The sequence below is a fragment of the Hippocampus comes genome, unplaced genomic scaffold, assembly GCF_001891065.2.
Source record: "Hippocampus comes isolate QL1 unplaced genomic scaffold, H_comes_QL1_v1.1 scaffold68, whole genome shotgun sequence".
Classification (NCBI taxonomy): domain Eukaryota; kingdom Metazoa; phylum Chordata; class Actinopteri; order Syngnathiformes; family Syngnathidae; genus Hippocampus; species Hippocampus comes.
The window spans coordinates 5,367,442-5,383,658 of NW_017805625.1; the positions used below are offsets into that span (position 1 = coordinate 5,367,442).

Genomic DNA, 16,217 nt, shown 5'->3' on the forward strand with positions numbered 1-16,217 from the left:
CTGTGAGGCAGGCAGACGCAGTTACGTGTTGCTTCAAGTCCCAGTGGACTGACGGAGTCTCGTCTTGACATACACTCGAACGCGAGCAGCATAACCGCACACGGACAGCACCTGAAGGACGCCGAGGATAAAAGTACAGTTCGTCCACGTGAGTTCACTTATAATGGTCAAATGGTGCTCATGCATGTTTTTTTTAATGTTCATATTTGCATTTCTTTACTCCAGGTTTGAACTCCATGTGCAAGAGAGGAGTTGAACTGAATTCGGATGACAGCAAACAAAATTAGTGCTTCACTGCAAATGGCCATTGTGAAGATCTTTTGAAGGAGAACGGTGCCAAAGGGCATATTTTCTCCACAATTGTGTGTTTTTCCGCCCCCTTGGATATATCTGTCTATCCTATAAAATAATAATAATAATAATAATAATAATCGAACGCCAGCGAAGCAAGCAGAAGATGGATGTGGCGGCTGATCAGCCCCGTTGGATGCACCCCCACGCCGTGCTGAACGGCCAGCACCCGGACTCGCACCATCCCAGCCTGGGCCACAACTACATGGAGACTTCGACCCAGCTGCTGCCCCCGGACGAAGTGGATGTCTTCTTTAACCACCTGGACTCTCAGGGAAACCCGTACTACCACAACCCTGCCAGGGCCAGAGTGTACAGCCCGGCGCACGGTAGGTTGTAGATGCAAAACGGAGTCTGTGACGTTTTAGCCAGAAATTTGCTCAAGTAATTTCCCGTTGCCACGTATCGCATATTAACAGTTAAATGGGGAAAATTCAAAGATTACCAAATTCAGTGGTGGAAGTTTGGTTCGACGTAACGTTTTATCGCCATTCTTCTCAGTGGGCCTGTTGTCACCTCCACTTTGCCTTCCCTGACAGCTCGCCTGACGGGGACACAGGTGTGCCGGCCCCATCTCATCCACAGCCCGGGGATCTCATGGCTGGACGGGAGCAAAGCGGCTCTGTCGGCCCACCACCACAACGCGTGGGCCGTGAGCCCCTTCAGCAAGCCGAGCCTGCACCACCCGGGCTCGGCGTCCCCCGGAGGCCTGTCGGCGGTCTACCCGTGCAGCAGCACGTCGACCGCGGCCTCCGCAAGCTCGCTCACACCGCCGTCCCACTCCAGCCCGCACCTGTACACTTTCCCCCCGACGCCGCCGAAGGACGTCTCGCCGGACCCGGGGGCCGCCTCGCCGAGAATGGACGAGAAGGAATGTATTAAATACCACGTTTCGTTTTCGGAAGGGATGAAGATGGAGGGTTCGAGCCCGATGAGAAGCGGTCTGGCCCCAATGGGTGCTCAGAGCGCTTCCACCCATCACCCCTTAGCGACGTATCCCACCTACTCGCTGCCTGCCGCTCACGAGTACGGCGGCAGCCTGTTTCACCCGGGCAGCCTCCTCGGGGCTTCGCCCGGCTTCAGCAGCAAGAGCAAAGGCAAGACTCGGTCCTGCACCGGTGAGTTCCCCTGGAAATATAGCGGCGCTGGATTTGCATGAGATAATTATTCATATATTACACATTTAAAAGCGACTACTTGGTATATGTGTGAATATTAACATGAAATCACATCGAGGTGGGAAATGCGACGTTGTAGTTAATATTTATTAATAGCTTTCAATTGCCATCATTTGAATTTAGAAGAAACGCAAATATGCCTAAAGCATCATTATTTGACATTTTGTTTCATTTTCTATGACGAGTGTCTTGTAAAGAATATAGTGTTAAGACAGTAAAAAAAAGCTTCTTCAATTATATGGTTCAAAAATAAAAAAGCTGAATAAATGACAGATTTGTTGATGAGCACAATTATTGCCAAAAGCCAGACAGGATTGTTGTGTTATTTAAGCCCTATTATTTACCATTACTAACAGTCCATTAAATCAATTTGCGACAGTTGAATAGAGCCTTATTTCTTAATTTTAGTGACTCTTGATTTTAAATGCTGCCAGTCTTTGGCAGTAAAATTAATATGCCATTTCTTAAATTAGAAAAAAATAACAATAAGAGTCTTTCTTGAAAAAGAAAAGAAATGGTTATCAAGCAAGGCTGCACTCATCGCTGAACACAGTGACAATAATCCTCTTTTGTTAACCGTGACTCTGTAATTACTTCTGAGCTGGCTTCAGCTCAACTGCATCCAAGATCTGGTAGACACAACGTCGCCAAAACCTAAAATATTTCGCTTTAAATGAGCCTGTATTCATAATACCATGACATATTGTTCCGCATTATTACTTGAGAGCGTTTAACAGTTATAATAGATGTCACACAGTTGTTCTTTATGAGTGCTTAACTACAACATCACAATGCATTTATCATGTGATTTCTGCAATCATTTGCATTTACAATTCTTACATTTTGAAAACATGATGGCAAAAAAGCTATAGTACATCAGTTATTTATTTATTATTCAACCCACAGGTCCATAATCAGCACAAATAATCTTTGATGTGTGACTGAAGGTGCAGGTTGAGCTTTAGTTTTGCGTTAAGGGGAGGGGAAAAAAAATGCACAAAAATCCCCTTTACACGTGTTGTATTTTGATCCTCATGATAAATGTCGGTGTGTGTGTGTGTGTGTGTGTGTGTGCGTGTTTCGTTCAGAGGGCCGAGAGTGTGTGAACTGCGGCGCCACATCCACGCCTTTGTGGAGACGGGACAGCACCGGACACTACCTGTGCAATGCCTGCGGGCTGTACCACAAGATGAACGGCCAGAACCGACCACTCATCAAGCCCAAACGCAGACTGGTTAGTCCCTGCCGTGTTTGCATTGTGGGAGTAGTAAATACGAGCGTTGACTTGAGAGGGGGGGAGGGAGAACACAATTCCAGGAAAGTTATATTTTCCCAAAGAGTTTCCAGGAATTGTGTCTAGAGTTCACCTCTTGCTCCTCCAGCTCACGATGTCAGGCGAGCGGGACCTTGCTGCTTGTTTCTGCTATCATTATTACTGCTACTTCTGATAGTGTTGCTGATAGCGCACCTCAAAAACGGCCAAGCGGGAGCTTGCTTTTAATATGACATCATGAGCTCATCTTGCTGCGGTTTTATGAGAAGGCTCGCGTCGAGAGTCCGTGCAGCTTTGGCCAAGGTCGCATACGTTGTTTGGAAAAGAAAGAAAACATGTTAAGACAATGTCAAAAACAACAAGCCATGGTTCAGGAATTCAACTAATACGGAAGTTTAGAAGAAAACATTCAATGGTGGAGCCAAATGTGTTGTGGACCCATAATTCCCCAAATTTGTGATGAATATCACTGATGGTATGTGAAAAAAAAAAACATAGAATTTAATCAAAATGTCTATACAGTATTGGTACAGTGGTTTGACATTTAAATTTTTTTCAAGCTAGTACAATTCAGTTGTATTTAACTTTAAAACATAGAATGTGAATTGTATAATTTAGAACTGTTATTTTTTGACATTTATTCTTTTTTTTAATTTAACGTGTGCTCTCTGTTTTGATTTAATCCTAATTTTTTTTTAGTGCACTAAAAAAAAGCCTTCTTGTTCAAATCTGCCTTATTTTTGATGAACATTTGGGCAGTATTTTTTACAGTATTTTATGTTGGTCGTATTTTTTTTTAGGTGCGGCTTGATTGTGATAAACTATCACCTTGATGGAACAAGCAACAACCCGTTTATCAATGATCCAAACAATTTGAAAATCTACGGCACGAAAAAAAAAAAAATAGCCGAGTGAGAATTGTCAATCGGTGGGAATCAGGCGTGACACCCATTTGTTTATTGACTTGCATCGATCAAAATTATGCGGCTGCGCACATGTAGACCACATATCGTAAAATCTTTGGATGAAAACAGCTTTGTGATTGATGCAAAATAGATGACTTCAACATGTTTTATCAATAATAGCGTATAGGACCCATATATCAGGCTCGGTTTCCATATGGCTCAGCAGTGACTCTTGTGTTCGGTGGCGCAGCCTTTCAGTTTGTTTCCTATCCGGATATCTGACCAGTCCAGATAAAGCGGCAGGCCCAACGTCTGTTTCCTCCCTCCACCTCCTAAATAGAGTCGGACCTCATTTTTTTTTTTTTGGAGTGGTCAAGCACTCCAGTGTTTTCCGTGGCGCAAAAAGCACTGTTTCAAACGAATGGGTGGAAGATTAGGAAAGTTGCAAAACACAATGAGTGCTGTTGTGCCGTTTTTCAAAATATTGACTTCCTTTATACATGGTGGATATTGAACTGAACCTGTATATTTATAATTCATGGGTATAGTTTCGGCAATAAAAAAGAGGGCAAAGGAGGTCTATGCATATGAATAAATTGAGTATTTTAAAGAGAAAATTCTGGATCATACACTGTAAAAAAACACAACTTGTATTTTTGGGGACTAAAACAGTCACTTGAATTGGAACTTTGTTAAAAGATTGAATTGATGGCAAGAAATCAGCACAACAAACCAGTCAAAGGTTGTTTGCTTCAAAATTCATTTGCTGAATTGTTTGTAATTCTATCTTTGAGTTGGGGGAACAATACAAAAGACAAATAGTTCTGTACAGTCTTATACAGGCATGCCAATTTTCACATTCGCAAAACTTAAAATATTTTGTTGAGCTCCCCAACTTAAAATATTATCGACGTTTGTTGACTTGAAATGTTGGGTTCGCCCAACAACAACAAAAAGAAAAATTTGGTGTGTTTTTGATCATTTGCAAAAATAGACTGGCACCAATGGTAAATAATGATTTGACCATTTTAGTTTCAGCATCCGTATCGTCAAAATGCTTGCGGGAATGCAACCGCAGCCAAGGCAAAGCAATTGTAATTTGGATGCATACGTTTACACCACCGTCTTCGTATGCCTTGTCACTAAGATTTCGTGTGATTCCCTACAAAAGTAAGAAGCTTTTAATCAACACCATTATCTCGATCCGTACCAAAATGCAGCCAGGGGGTTCCTGCTTGGCTCACGGCTCACTTTCACAAGTTTTATGGGCATCCGCGATGTCATTTAATCCTGCAAACAAACACAAATGATGGATGAAATAGTAACAGGTAACGTTACATTTGCATCCTCACAAAAAAAAAAAAAAAAAACGTTTCGAGATTAAAAGATGCCATGTACTGTTGAATTGCATGTGTGAGCATTTGACAACGGCGTTAACTCATGTCTCGTTGCAGTCGGCAGCCAGACGAGCAGGCACCTGTTGCGCTAACTGCCAGACGACCACCACCACGCTCTGGCGGCGCAACGCTAATGGAGATCCAGTGTGCAACGCCTGCGGCCTCTATTACAAGCTGCATAATGTAAGTCTCAGAGTGCTGATCGCCAGGTTGGGCCCGCACAAAGCTGACAGGGTCTAGTAGTCGGGAAGTGAGCCGGGCAGGTTTCACTGATTGTTGAGGCAAAAGAAGGCAGCGAGCGGAGAGTGAGAGTCGTTTGACCCGCGCACACACTGCGTGGATTTGAGGCCGCTCCGTCCGCCTTTTGTGCTTTATTGTTTCCATGGTTATTCCCCTGAGAGTCACAATGGTGCGACTGCTATTGAGTGAAACCACAAGGCCGAGATCGGTATGAATAGCATTAAGACGGGCGACGTCTAAATTCACCACAGCGACTCGGGCTGCATATTATCAAGAGATGCGCCAAGTGATGTTTGTTTCAAAAGTAACACTTGGGACCCCCTCCATACAGAGTGATGCAGCCAAACACGACCTCAGTGGCCACTCATGGGGGGTGGGGTGGGGGGTGCAACACACACCCACACACCAGTTGATCGATCCCCACAAATTAACAAACGTTTGTTTTGAAGAGCCACATATATATTTTTATTGTTCAGAATTTGATTTCCCTGGACGCAGTTGCTACACGATAATACAAAGAAGAGGAAAGACATCTGTTATTCAGTGAGGTAATTAAATCCTTAAAAAAAAAACATAAATCAGGGATGAAATTAGGGGCTCCAACTAAGGAATATTTTGATAATCGATAATTTATGTTTTTTTATTTTTTTTATTAAATGGTGAATCTGATTAAATATATATATATATATAAAATTTCCATTCATTTTTTTAAAAAACAGGACATCGTTTCAAATTGGCAGTGCAGAAAATGCACAAACAAAAATGTATTCAGTTCAGTCACTGGTTTGATTCGTAACATGTTTGAAAATTAGCAAAAAATGTTGATCCCAGGGTTTGGACAATTTTAAATAAAAAAAAGGTATCTAAACGATGAATACAAAATAATTATCGATTAATTTGATCATCGATTCATTTCAATCGTTGCAACTGTATATTAAGATAATAAGGACGGGAACTAACTTAATGACTTGTTTGTAAAAGTTATTGTGCATTTTGATGACCGAGACGCTCTACGCTTCGCTTTTTAGCCAAATGAAATTTGAAATATGGTTAGGTATTACTGTAAAGCACATTATACATTTACACTGTATTGGTTGGGGTTGTTGGTGGAGAGCCGGATCATGTATAAACTAAAATAACAAATAAAAATACGTTTGTTTCTGCTGTGAAAGCGAACGTAATCCGACATGGCATTTTTGATTGGTTAAATCTGCCACAAACATGACAGATTGTGTGGCTCAGGGGTTGGCATGGCTGTGACAGAAGTTCATGCTTTTATCAAACTGAAATACTGGTTGCTTTGGTACTGCTGTTTTGGTTAGCAACAGAGTACAAATGGGCTCTGCTGTTCACTACTTAATATTGGTGTGTGAAAAATATTGCCTGTAAAATAGTCTTTTTATCTGATGGGAAAAGAGCGGTACTGTATTTCATTTGGTTGATAACATAGCCATCACCGAATTGGGGCATGTCTCCATTTAGTTTTTGAAGCGAGTCTTGTTGGCGTGGATAATTTATTCTTTTTTTTTTTTAACCTCCGAACTGTAACTCCACCACTAACAAAACCTCCCTTTCACCCTCACAGGTGAACCGACCCCTGACCATGAAAAAAGAAGGGATACAGACGCGAAACAGGAAAATGTCCAGCAAGTCCAAAAAGATCAAGCGCGGCAGCGACAGTTACGAGGAGTTTACCAAGAGTCTTCATGACAAGAACTCGACCTTCAGCTCCCTGGCAGGACACATGTCCATGGGCCACTTGCCACCTTTCAGCCACGCCGGACACATGCTGCCCACTCCCACCCCGATACACCCGTCCTTTGGCCACCCGCACCATTCCAATATGGTGACGGCCATGGGCTGAGGCGGATCAAGCTGGACGACACAACGTCAAGACATTTGAGGGTCTTCTGATTGTTTATGCAAACGGTATGTTGGGCAAAATGAGGCCAATCTCTAGGTACCTAACGCTTCATAGAGGCAGACAGACGTACTTCCTGTCAACCCAATACACACACACACACACACACACACACACACACACACACACACACACACACACACACACACGCACACACACACACACAATAATACAGCTTTGTCATTGCTAACTTCCAACGGATTGACAGGACTGCATTGTGGTTCAGTTTGTGCGGGTATGTTTATAGGAACTGTGAATATTGTACAGAAGAGGGCGGTGAACCAATCTCCTCCAATACATTAAATAAAAATATGCTGGATTTCTTTTTTTTTTTTTTTTTTTGCCATCACAGAAAATTACACGCAAAAAAAGCAAGGAAACAAACAAAAAAAAAGCTTTTTGATTTATAATTTGAAACTGTTAATTGTAATTATTGTTATTATAATTATTGCTATGCAGATAATTTATTTTCACTGCTTTGTTCCTTGATGATACTGTCTTATGAACACTGTTGTCCCAGTTACGACTATATTTTTAGCTAAAGCGCTTTCTTCTGACTTGGTCATCATTTATACTCATATGAAATAAAGATATCAACTTGGAACGTATCGTCTCCTTCTATTTGCCACTTTAGACTTCATCGTTACATACATATTCTTCAGATGGAAATGTGTGATATTTCAGGGGGAACACATTTGTTTAAGAAGACTGTATCAAGCCAAGCTGTGCCACTAGTATTTAAAAAAAAATAACAAGGGAAACTATAGGTCATCTATAATAATGTTACTGGATCGACGACTCATAATCCTGCATCATCAACAACACCACAAAAACCCCAAATGCCCAGTTAACGACCACATTGTATCCCACTGAACATCCTGCAACTGTCAATTATTGAGTATAAGTACCAAAAACCCTTGAACCAAATTATAAGGTCAGCAAGAATGAACTGTCAACTGTCACCACAAAAAGTCGTAACTTCTGCAAAACTGGATGGATATAATTTGGGGCCAGACGTTATGTTACAAGCACACAATTTGAACACTATACAAATAAAGCTACGATCTGTATTCCGGGCGTGTGTGTGCGTGTTTTAACCCTTTCAGAGACAGCGGTTACTCCAGTTTATCATGCTATCAGGTTACATGAATGGTGCATAAAAGGGTTAATACTTCCATTTAATTCTGGCAATGCTAATAATCTCACAATAAAAAAATCAGGCAAAAAGCTATAAAACCCCCTTAAATACAAGCACAAACAAATGAGACAAATGGACCAAACACGCAAGTCCTGTTGGGATGCTTGTATGATGACACGGGTCAACCCGAGTGCAGCGCACGGCCGCCCTTCATGATTTCCCCGACCCTTGACCCTGGAAGCACTTATTCCGTCTTTCTTCTGGGCCCTCCCACAAGGCTCTCGGAATTATTCAGAGACACATTTAAAATGTCACGTCCTCCCTGAAAACACGACAAAGCAAAACAAGGAGGCACTTCCCATAAAGATTGAGAAAGAATGGAAAGAGTAACTTTGGGACTGGGTGGCCATTGTAAATCAGCTCATAAGCAAACCGCGTCTTTCCAACTTCCAACTTTGTACACACATCCTCCCTGTTCGTTCCGTTTGCTTTTTTAGCTAACTTAATTACGGAACTCCAAGACAAAGCCAGAGGTGAGTTTAGAGGAGTGAACTAGCAGAAGAAAAGTGATGAAATGATAACAGATGAAAGAAGGGGGTGGGGGTGTTTTGTTTTTTTTTTTTCCCCCAATTTGAAAGACTCAATGTGAAAAACCTTTCACATAACATAGCGATTATAATCTTTGAAGGCAATGCCACATCGTATTGAGCTGAGAAACGTTCGGAATCTCCGGAAGGATTCAGTAGACAAAAACCAGAGAAACACAAGTCCCGAATTTCAAGATGACAATGCTCAGGATTGGCCAAAGCTCCAGAAAAAAACAGAACTGAAGTCTAGAATCTTACTTGAGCTGCCTTGGCAAAATATGGTTCTGACAGAAAAAGTGCACATCATATTTTCAGGACCTCGAGGCTACTTATTCCTATTTGAATCAAGTTCATCTGAGGCAAACAGACTTTAAACTAAGGAGAGAAAAGTGACTCTTGTTAGAAAGCTGGTCTTCAAGTCACGCGTCTCCAGCATGTCAGCTGGTGTGTTTTCTTGCAACAGTAAGTCTCTCTTTCTTTGAATCACTCTTGTTGAATCGCTCTGTTGTGAGACTTGGGCTGATAGGGTTATTTTTTTTTGTCACGCACTTTACCATGGTTGTTTAACAGAAAGCAATATTTGTCACTGGGACTTGGGAAACTTTTGCACTGCTCACAAATGCTAAAATAGTCTGATTCAAACACAGCAGCTTGTTATCGTGGTGAATTAGTAGTGAGAATGTACTCCGGAAGAGGAAAAGGGAGTGGTCAGGAACAATTACTATACCGAGATGACCAAATGACCCTTGATTTCTCGAATATCCGTATCGCTTCCCCTGGGTAATTATGGTCCAAGCCCAACCATAAAGTAACCGTTTCATGTCCGACGGCAGACTCTAAAACGCCGGTGAAGGTAACCGCACAAACTGGGCCGAGTTTCAGTGACATTTGGGCGCCATACACAAAGGTTAAGTCTTTGCTGGGATCTGAATACAGTAATACCAAAACCCTCACAACAACAACTACAACAACAAAGGGCAACCAAAAGAAAGCTTTACGAAGAGAGTCCTACAGGAAGGATGAATACTCAGAACTTTAATATCTACAGAGACCCAGTGACATACTCGATTCTCACAGGTGGCACACACGAGAGTGAATTAAGAAATCCGACAGTCTTCATGACAAACTTGAAACCATCCATCCAGTCAATGCCATCGCCATAAAAGTTCTGCTCAGGTCTTCGGACCGTACCGGACCTGCTTTATGCCTCCTCCGAACTGGACATGAGAGTACAGTCACGGAAGAAGTTGACATTGCGGCATTCCCACTGGAAAGTGGGACACTCCCCTACCACCTGAGCCACAACCACTGACAAGTCCCTTTCAGACTGCTTTTCTTCACTTGTCTGGGGCAGACAAATTCATCCCTCTTGTCTCGGAACAATGACCTCTTTTCTCCTGCCGCTTGCACCGCTGACAGGAGGAGGAGGGAGGGTCACTCACAGAGGGAGCCGGTGCGCGAGGCCAAAGTCCTCGTGTGTGTGTGTGTGTGTGTGTGTGTGTGTGTGTGTGTGTGTGTGTGTGTGTGTGTGTGTGTGTGTGAGAGAGAGAGAGAGAGCCCCTGGGACTGGGCGTCTTGGCCCACTATCTTATAACACAGTTGACAAAAAGCCCAAGGCTCAGCCCTCAGGAAATCTGAGCGGGAGGCTATCTAGGCCGCTAAAGAGATGTTCCTTCAGCGATCCTGGATTCATGTCGTTCCAATGTTACAAATGGTACCAAAACACAGAACCGTAATAGCTTTCAGTTGAAAGTTAAATTGCCTCATATTAACCCTTTCAGGGACGGCGTTTACAACAGTGGACAGCTAATCATGTTATCAGGTTACAGGGTGCATGAAAGGGTTCAATCATGTTTCCCCCAAAAGTCATTAATTGAAAAACCATGAATCCATTCTGGCCCCCCCCCCCCACAAAAAAAGGACTTTTTTTGTTGCTAATTGTAATTAGCAGCCGTGAAAATGAATTAAAATGAAGTGAAGCAAGAGAAATGACTCAATGGAACAATCAACCAATCAATTATTCTGATCCACCAAAGGACGAACTATCGGCTGTTAGAAAACTACAGTTGTTTACTTTAGAACTCAGCTGGTAGCAAACTCTAAAACACTCCATGGCCGCGATGCTAAATAGCAATGTAAAGGGAGCTTTTGTTTGTTTTAATTACATTTTAAATATCTTTTTCTCATTGTATTATTATGATTATTATTATTATTTTAAATATTGTCTTTGGTGTTAGATGTACAGCCCTCTGTTACAGACGCATTTGTGGTTCAAGTACTGTAGAAATAAAGTTGAGTAATAAAAATGGCACTCACTGTACCAGAATAAAAGAGTGTTAAAAAAAAGAAAAAAGAACTGGTTTTATAAAGTGCAATTTTTGTTGTGTTGTATTATTTTGCTATGATGTTATTATGACTTCAAGATGGCGCTGCGAGAGAGGCTGCCTTGACAGCAGCTCCTATACTTTTTGTTCTTCTACTTTCTTCCTGTCATAACTTTGCTGCTGTAAATTGGGAATTTCTCCATTGTGAGACGCATAAAGGTTTTCTTATTCTTATTATTCTTATTCTTAATTACTCAACGTACGGTGGTACAATTTGTATGTGTTGATGTGTGTCTTTAAGGGGCGTGGCCAAGTGAGTGACATCAGGACCCGGAGTTACTTTGTCTGCGTATGTACATCTCCACAACAACAGCTCCCTGTGAGTGGTCTCATTGTGTATTTTTATTTTTATTTTTTGTTGTTGTCTCCTTGTCCACTTGTGAGTGCATTCCAGTACCTTAAATGCTTCGGGGTTTTATTTTTCACCGATCAACACAAAGCAAAACATTTACCAACGGCAGCTTGTACCTTCAAAACTTGTAAGTCAAGACAACCGCATACGTGGAATTCCAAAAGGGGGGAGCTCGAAACGTGCTCGATTGATTGACACAATCTTCAACATAAATGCGATTGAAAGACCACAAAAGAACACCGCTCCTCCCACAAAAGCTCGTCTACTAGTTAACAAGCCGCATGCCGAGGAGAAAGAATCTCGAAATGTTGAATGTCCTCCATTGTTGTCCTTTGTTTAGCGTGCCGCGGTCTTTGTTGAGCTGCTTGTCAGGTTAACATTGCGTCGCTCTCGTATGATGAGACGAGATGATAATCACAATGCTAAACCTTGTCGTGGACAGCTGAACTGAACTGTACAATGTGGTGCAATTGTAATTCGAAACAGGCTGTTCATAAAAGGAGTAGACAACAACCACACGCGTGGAGGTTTGTGCTCTTGTGGTTGGTTTTAATAAGTGATCGGGAAAATCCGTGACAGTGTCTAGTTAATCATGCTAAATATCTATCGCTACACTGAGCTGGTAAACGCATCGTCGTGGGTGTCAAAAGCACACGTTGGAACACACGCACATTTGCATACAAATCCATGATTTCTGATGGCAAGTATCGAGCCGCGGCATCCTCCTCCTTCACTTGGAGCCGACTGCCTTTGTGACAGCTGCATGACTTATCATCGTCCACCATCAAGCTGCTTTTCATTTCCTCTCCCTTTTATTGCTTTTTTTTTTTGTATATATACACTGTATATAATTTGCAAACTGCATGTCACCGTAACCCCTCCATATCTCTGACATAGCTCAATATATTTTATACATCAGGCATCGTGAAATCCTAATCACCGTTTTTATGACATTTGAACATCAAGGGAACGCAAAGCCTCCGCGAGAGAAACAGCGCTGTGTGAAGATGAGACAACAACTTTCACACACGCAAGGCGGGGGGGGGGCGAGGTGCCGAGTGATGAAAACGGGGCCAAAGGAAACCGGAGACGTCGACGTGAGCGGCGAGAGGAGAAAGACTGGCGATAAAAGAAAAAGACAGACGTGGAGCCTTCTCACCTGTAGCCTCTCCTGCTGCTGTAAATAACCCACTGGAAGCTCCTCCTCCCTCTTCAGGTGTCCACACCGGATTGGTCACATCTTTCATTTCGATGCCATTGTTGCGCTGACCAACAACACCCTGTTGTATTGTGCTCTTTACGGCGGTGATATCGGGGAGGATGTTTTGTCACCTGCAATTGAGAGCCTTGGTTGAGACACAAATCACTGCAGGACTTCACCTGCTGTCTTATTCCGATACAGGAAATCCAAACAATGCAAAAACAGTAAGAAATGCTCTCTGCCTATCCCGTTTTTTTTTTCTTCCAACTACCTGTATATGACACATTTCACACAATCACTCAGCTTGTCGTCAAGAATGAATGGATAGCCACCGAGCTCCTCTATACTTGCTCCTTTGTGTCGCACACATGATCAAACTGATCATTTCCACCCTCACGCTGTACGTTTTATTGTTATTTCAGAGAATACTTCCTTCCACGAACCGTCGCCTTGAGCCAATGTAGAAGCAGCAGCGCAATCACTGTGGATTGAGAGACAGAGTTTGTGGTCCCGAAACCTCATCCTCATTTTTTTATACACTACTTCATCGAGTAATGACTACTGCCCTCTAATCAGCTTTTCCATCCATTTTCTGATCCGCGTTTCCTCACGAGGGTTGCGGGCGTGCTGGAACCTATCCCAGCTGTCTCCGGACAGTACGCGGGGTACACTCGCAAATGGTTTGTTGTCCATAACCATTCGTGCTCACACTCACACCGAGGGACAATTTAGAGTGAAACCGGAATACCCGGAGAAAACCCACGCAAGCACGGGGAGAACATGCAAACAGAGGAAGGCCGCAGCTGGGATTGAACCCACGACCTCTGCACTGTGAGGTCGATGCACTAACCACTGGACCACCGGGCCGCCCGCATCTATATTAGGTCCATGCAAATGTCCCCATATGAGGATAAACAGAAATCATTTAAAACTAGCCTTTGGGAATACTCAATAAATCTAATATTTACATCGTGGATAGATGCAGTCTTTCTTTTGCCGCTCAGGTGTATCTGCACCATCTGAAAAGGAAAACCGTATCGCTGCATCTGGAGTAATGCTGATCTGATCTGACGCCGTGAGCAAGCACTCGCGCAAGCCGCATCGTCGATTAGATCAGAGACAAAGACACACTTACCTAGCCGCTAAGATGCGCCGCAAGTAAGAGCGGACGGGGATCCGTAAAATTCGGTTCCGGGAATTTAGGGTGGAGTCGGCGCACGCGGTCCAAGGATTCAGACATGCCAGCGGCCTCACTTGTGGGAGAGAGGAAAACATAGGAGGAAGACTCTATGTGCACACTGTTTAATTGAAGATTCTAAGCTAATATGCAATCACAGGATTATATCCAAACAATCTGTTACCAAGATGTCACTAGTTAAGGAGGCATTGCACTTACCAATAACATACATAAGTAACATGGTCTTTCTTTTACCACGTTAATAAACAGCTAATTATATTTCAAGGTCTGACACAGAGCAGGGCTACGAAGGACTAAAAAAAAGCCCAACTGGTAGCCTCTCACATTAATCAGTACCAGAGGAGCACTTTAGCTACGTTTAAAAAAAAAAAGTTGTGGACCCACGTGAGTAAAATCACTCTAAATCTGCTCGATTTCATTTCGTTTGCATCACACTAAGGTGCAGTGAAATATTGTGCTATTAAATCATAATTCAACAAACGAAAGCCTTGTCCCACCCACATTTACATACTTGAACCCTGTTCGACTCGACTGAGGAATATTTTTTCCACCTTGTACGATGTCGGTCTTTGCTCAAGGTCCTCTGCATGTTCTGTAATCCATCCACCTTTTGTTCAAACACCTCAGCAGTCTCTGGTGGTCTCCACCTCATTACAAGAAGGAACACAAACTCCATTCCGGGCCATCTCATCCTTCTCTTCACCCGGCTAATCCTTGGAGGAGAAAACAGTCAGCGGACACAAGCATAGTCCTTCACTGATGACATGATTGCTGCCTGAGCTCAATTTCTACCAAAGGTCACCGATTGCACAGCACTCCAAAGAAGGATCCTGGTTGACTTTGGTTGGGAGGCGGAGCACACCCTGGACTGGTTGCCCGTCAATCCCGGAACACAAGAGAACCATTCATACTCACCTGCACACCGATGGACTCTTTAGAGCTTTCAATTAACCTAACATGCATGTTTAGGGAATGAGGTCGAATTCCGTAGTTACCCCCCCCCCCCACAAAGCAAGAGAAGAACACACAAACGCCACACAGGAATACCAGAGCCACTCATCCGTCGCGCTGCCTGCATCAATGATGAGTCGCTATTATTATTTTATTTGATCATATTTCCTTGCAGAGAATGTGTGTGAAGCTGTGTGTGTGTATACGTGCGTGTACGTGTTGTTCGGATTAATACTCCATTGTGAATAATGGTGAGGTTGATGGGGGTGGGGGGGTGGGGGGCATCAGGGGATCATGTGACAAGAGTCAGACTGAACCCGGCGCCTACACGCTTCTCAGGGGTCACGTCGGGGTCGTCATGTGGTTACTGTGCCCACTGCCTCACGCACGCACGCACGCGCACACAAAACATATCCAGTCGATCGGCCCACGATGTCCGCGCCAATTCATTTTCACACGACCGCAGTTTCAGAAATACACACGTAAAAGATCCCAATTATTCTACATCGACCGCACTCGTTTGATGTCATCACTTCTCATTGCTTTCTTGAACAAATGCACTCGAGCCTCATCCCCTACGTGCGCTCCCCTCGCCGGGGTAACCTGAGAGTTCCACGTTCTGTCCCCTGCCATTCATGACATCAACACAGTTTGGACATCGCAGCCAAGCAGACGTCGGGGACGGAGATGAACCAATGGGACGGAAGCGGCATTATGAGAGGTATGATGAAGACATGAGAGGAGGAAGCCAAGGAGAGGCGCAAGCTCGGGTTTCAGTGTTTTCATGCCCCATCCCCATTACAGTAATGTGCCAGGCCCACTTAACGGGCGCATAAAAGGGCCTGTGATACGCACAATAAACAGCATTGCACAATGAATTCGAGCATAAGAGGCAGACTGTTAAATGTACTGACCCAAACTACTCCCGGCGCCTCTCTTCACACACAGCCCCGCGCGCCGACTAACTTCATTACCCATTCCTCTTAGCGAGCACAGCCGATTGAAACCTAATTACCACACCGGAGTCAAATGAAAAGCTTTTGCTCGCAATGACTGCAATCCATCGCGTGGACAAATGAACGGCACCACTTCCACGGTGTTAGAGCCTACGCCGTGCACGGGAACATCTTCATCGACGCTT

At 43.5% G+C, this 16,217-nt stretch overlaps 1 protein-coding gene and 1 long non-coding RNA gene across 2 annotated transcripts; one reads left to right on the top strand and one right to left on the bottom strand.

The window, feature by feature from the left end:
* Positions 1 to 14: 14 nt before the first annotated feature.
* On the top strand, positions 15 to 7,629 carry LOC109522185 (GATA-binding factor 2). Its single transcript, XM_019880503.1, has 6 exons — positions 15 to 148; positions 226 to 680; positions 891 to 1,469; positions 2,618 to 2,763; positions 5,162 to 5,287; positions 6,930 to 7,629. Exons 2-6 carry the CDS (start codon positions 458 to 460, stop codon positions 7,206 to 7,208), a joined length of 1,353 nt encoding a protein of 450 aa, XP_019736062.1. The 5' UTR covers positions 15 to 148; positions 226 to 457; the 3' UTR covers positions 7,209 to 7,629.
* LOC109522192 (uncharacterized) lies at positions 4,304 to 15,000 on the bottom strand. Its single transcript, XR_002169527.1, has 4 exons — positions 14,677 to 15,000; positions 14,063 to 14,180; positions 12,886 to 13,058; positions 4,304 to 4,997 (listed from the first exon to the last, which is right to left on the bottom strand). It is a non-coding gene; the product is annotated as an uncharacterized LOC109522192 (long non-coding RNA).
* Positions 15,001 to 16,217: the final 1,217 nt, after the last annotated feature.

Bases quoted from the DNA above. Each gene is read 5' to 3' on its own strand.
- LOC109522185 (XM_019880503.1), top strand. From the start codon at position 458: ATGGATGTGGCGGCTGATCAGCCCCGTTGGATGCACCCCCACGCCGTG. The intron at 681-890 runs GTAGGTTGTAGA...CTTCCCTGACAG, and splicing joins AGTGTACAGCCCGGCGCACG to CTCGCCTGACGGGGACACAG. The intron at 5,288-6,929 runs GTAAGTCTCAGA...TCACCCTCACAG, and splicing joins TCTATTACAAGCTGCATAAT to GTGAACCGACCCCTGACCAT.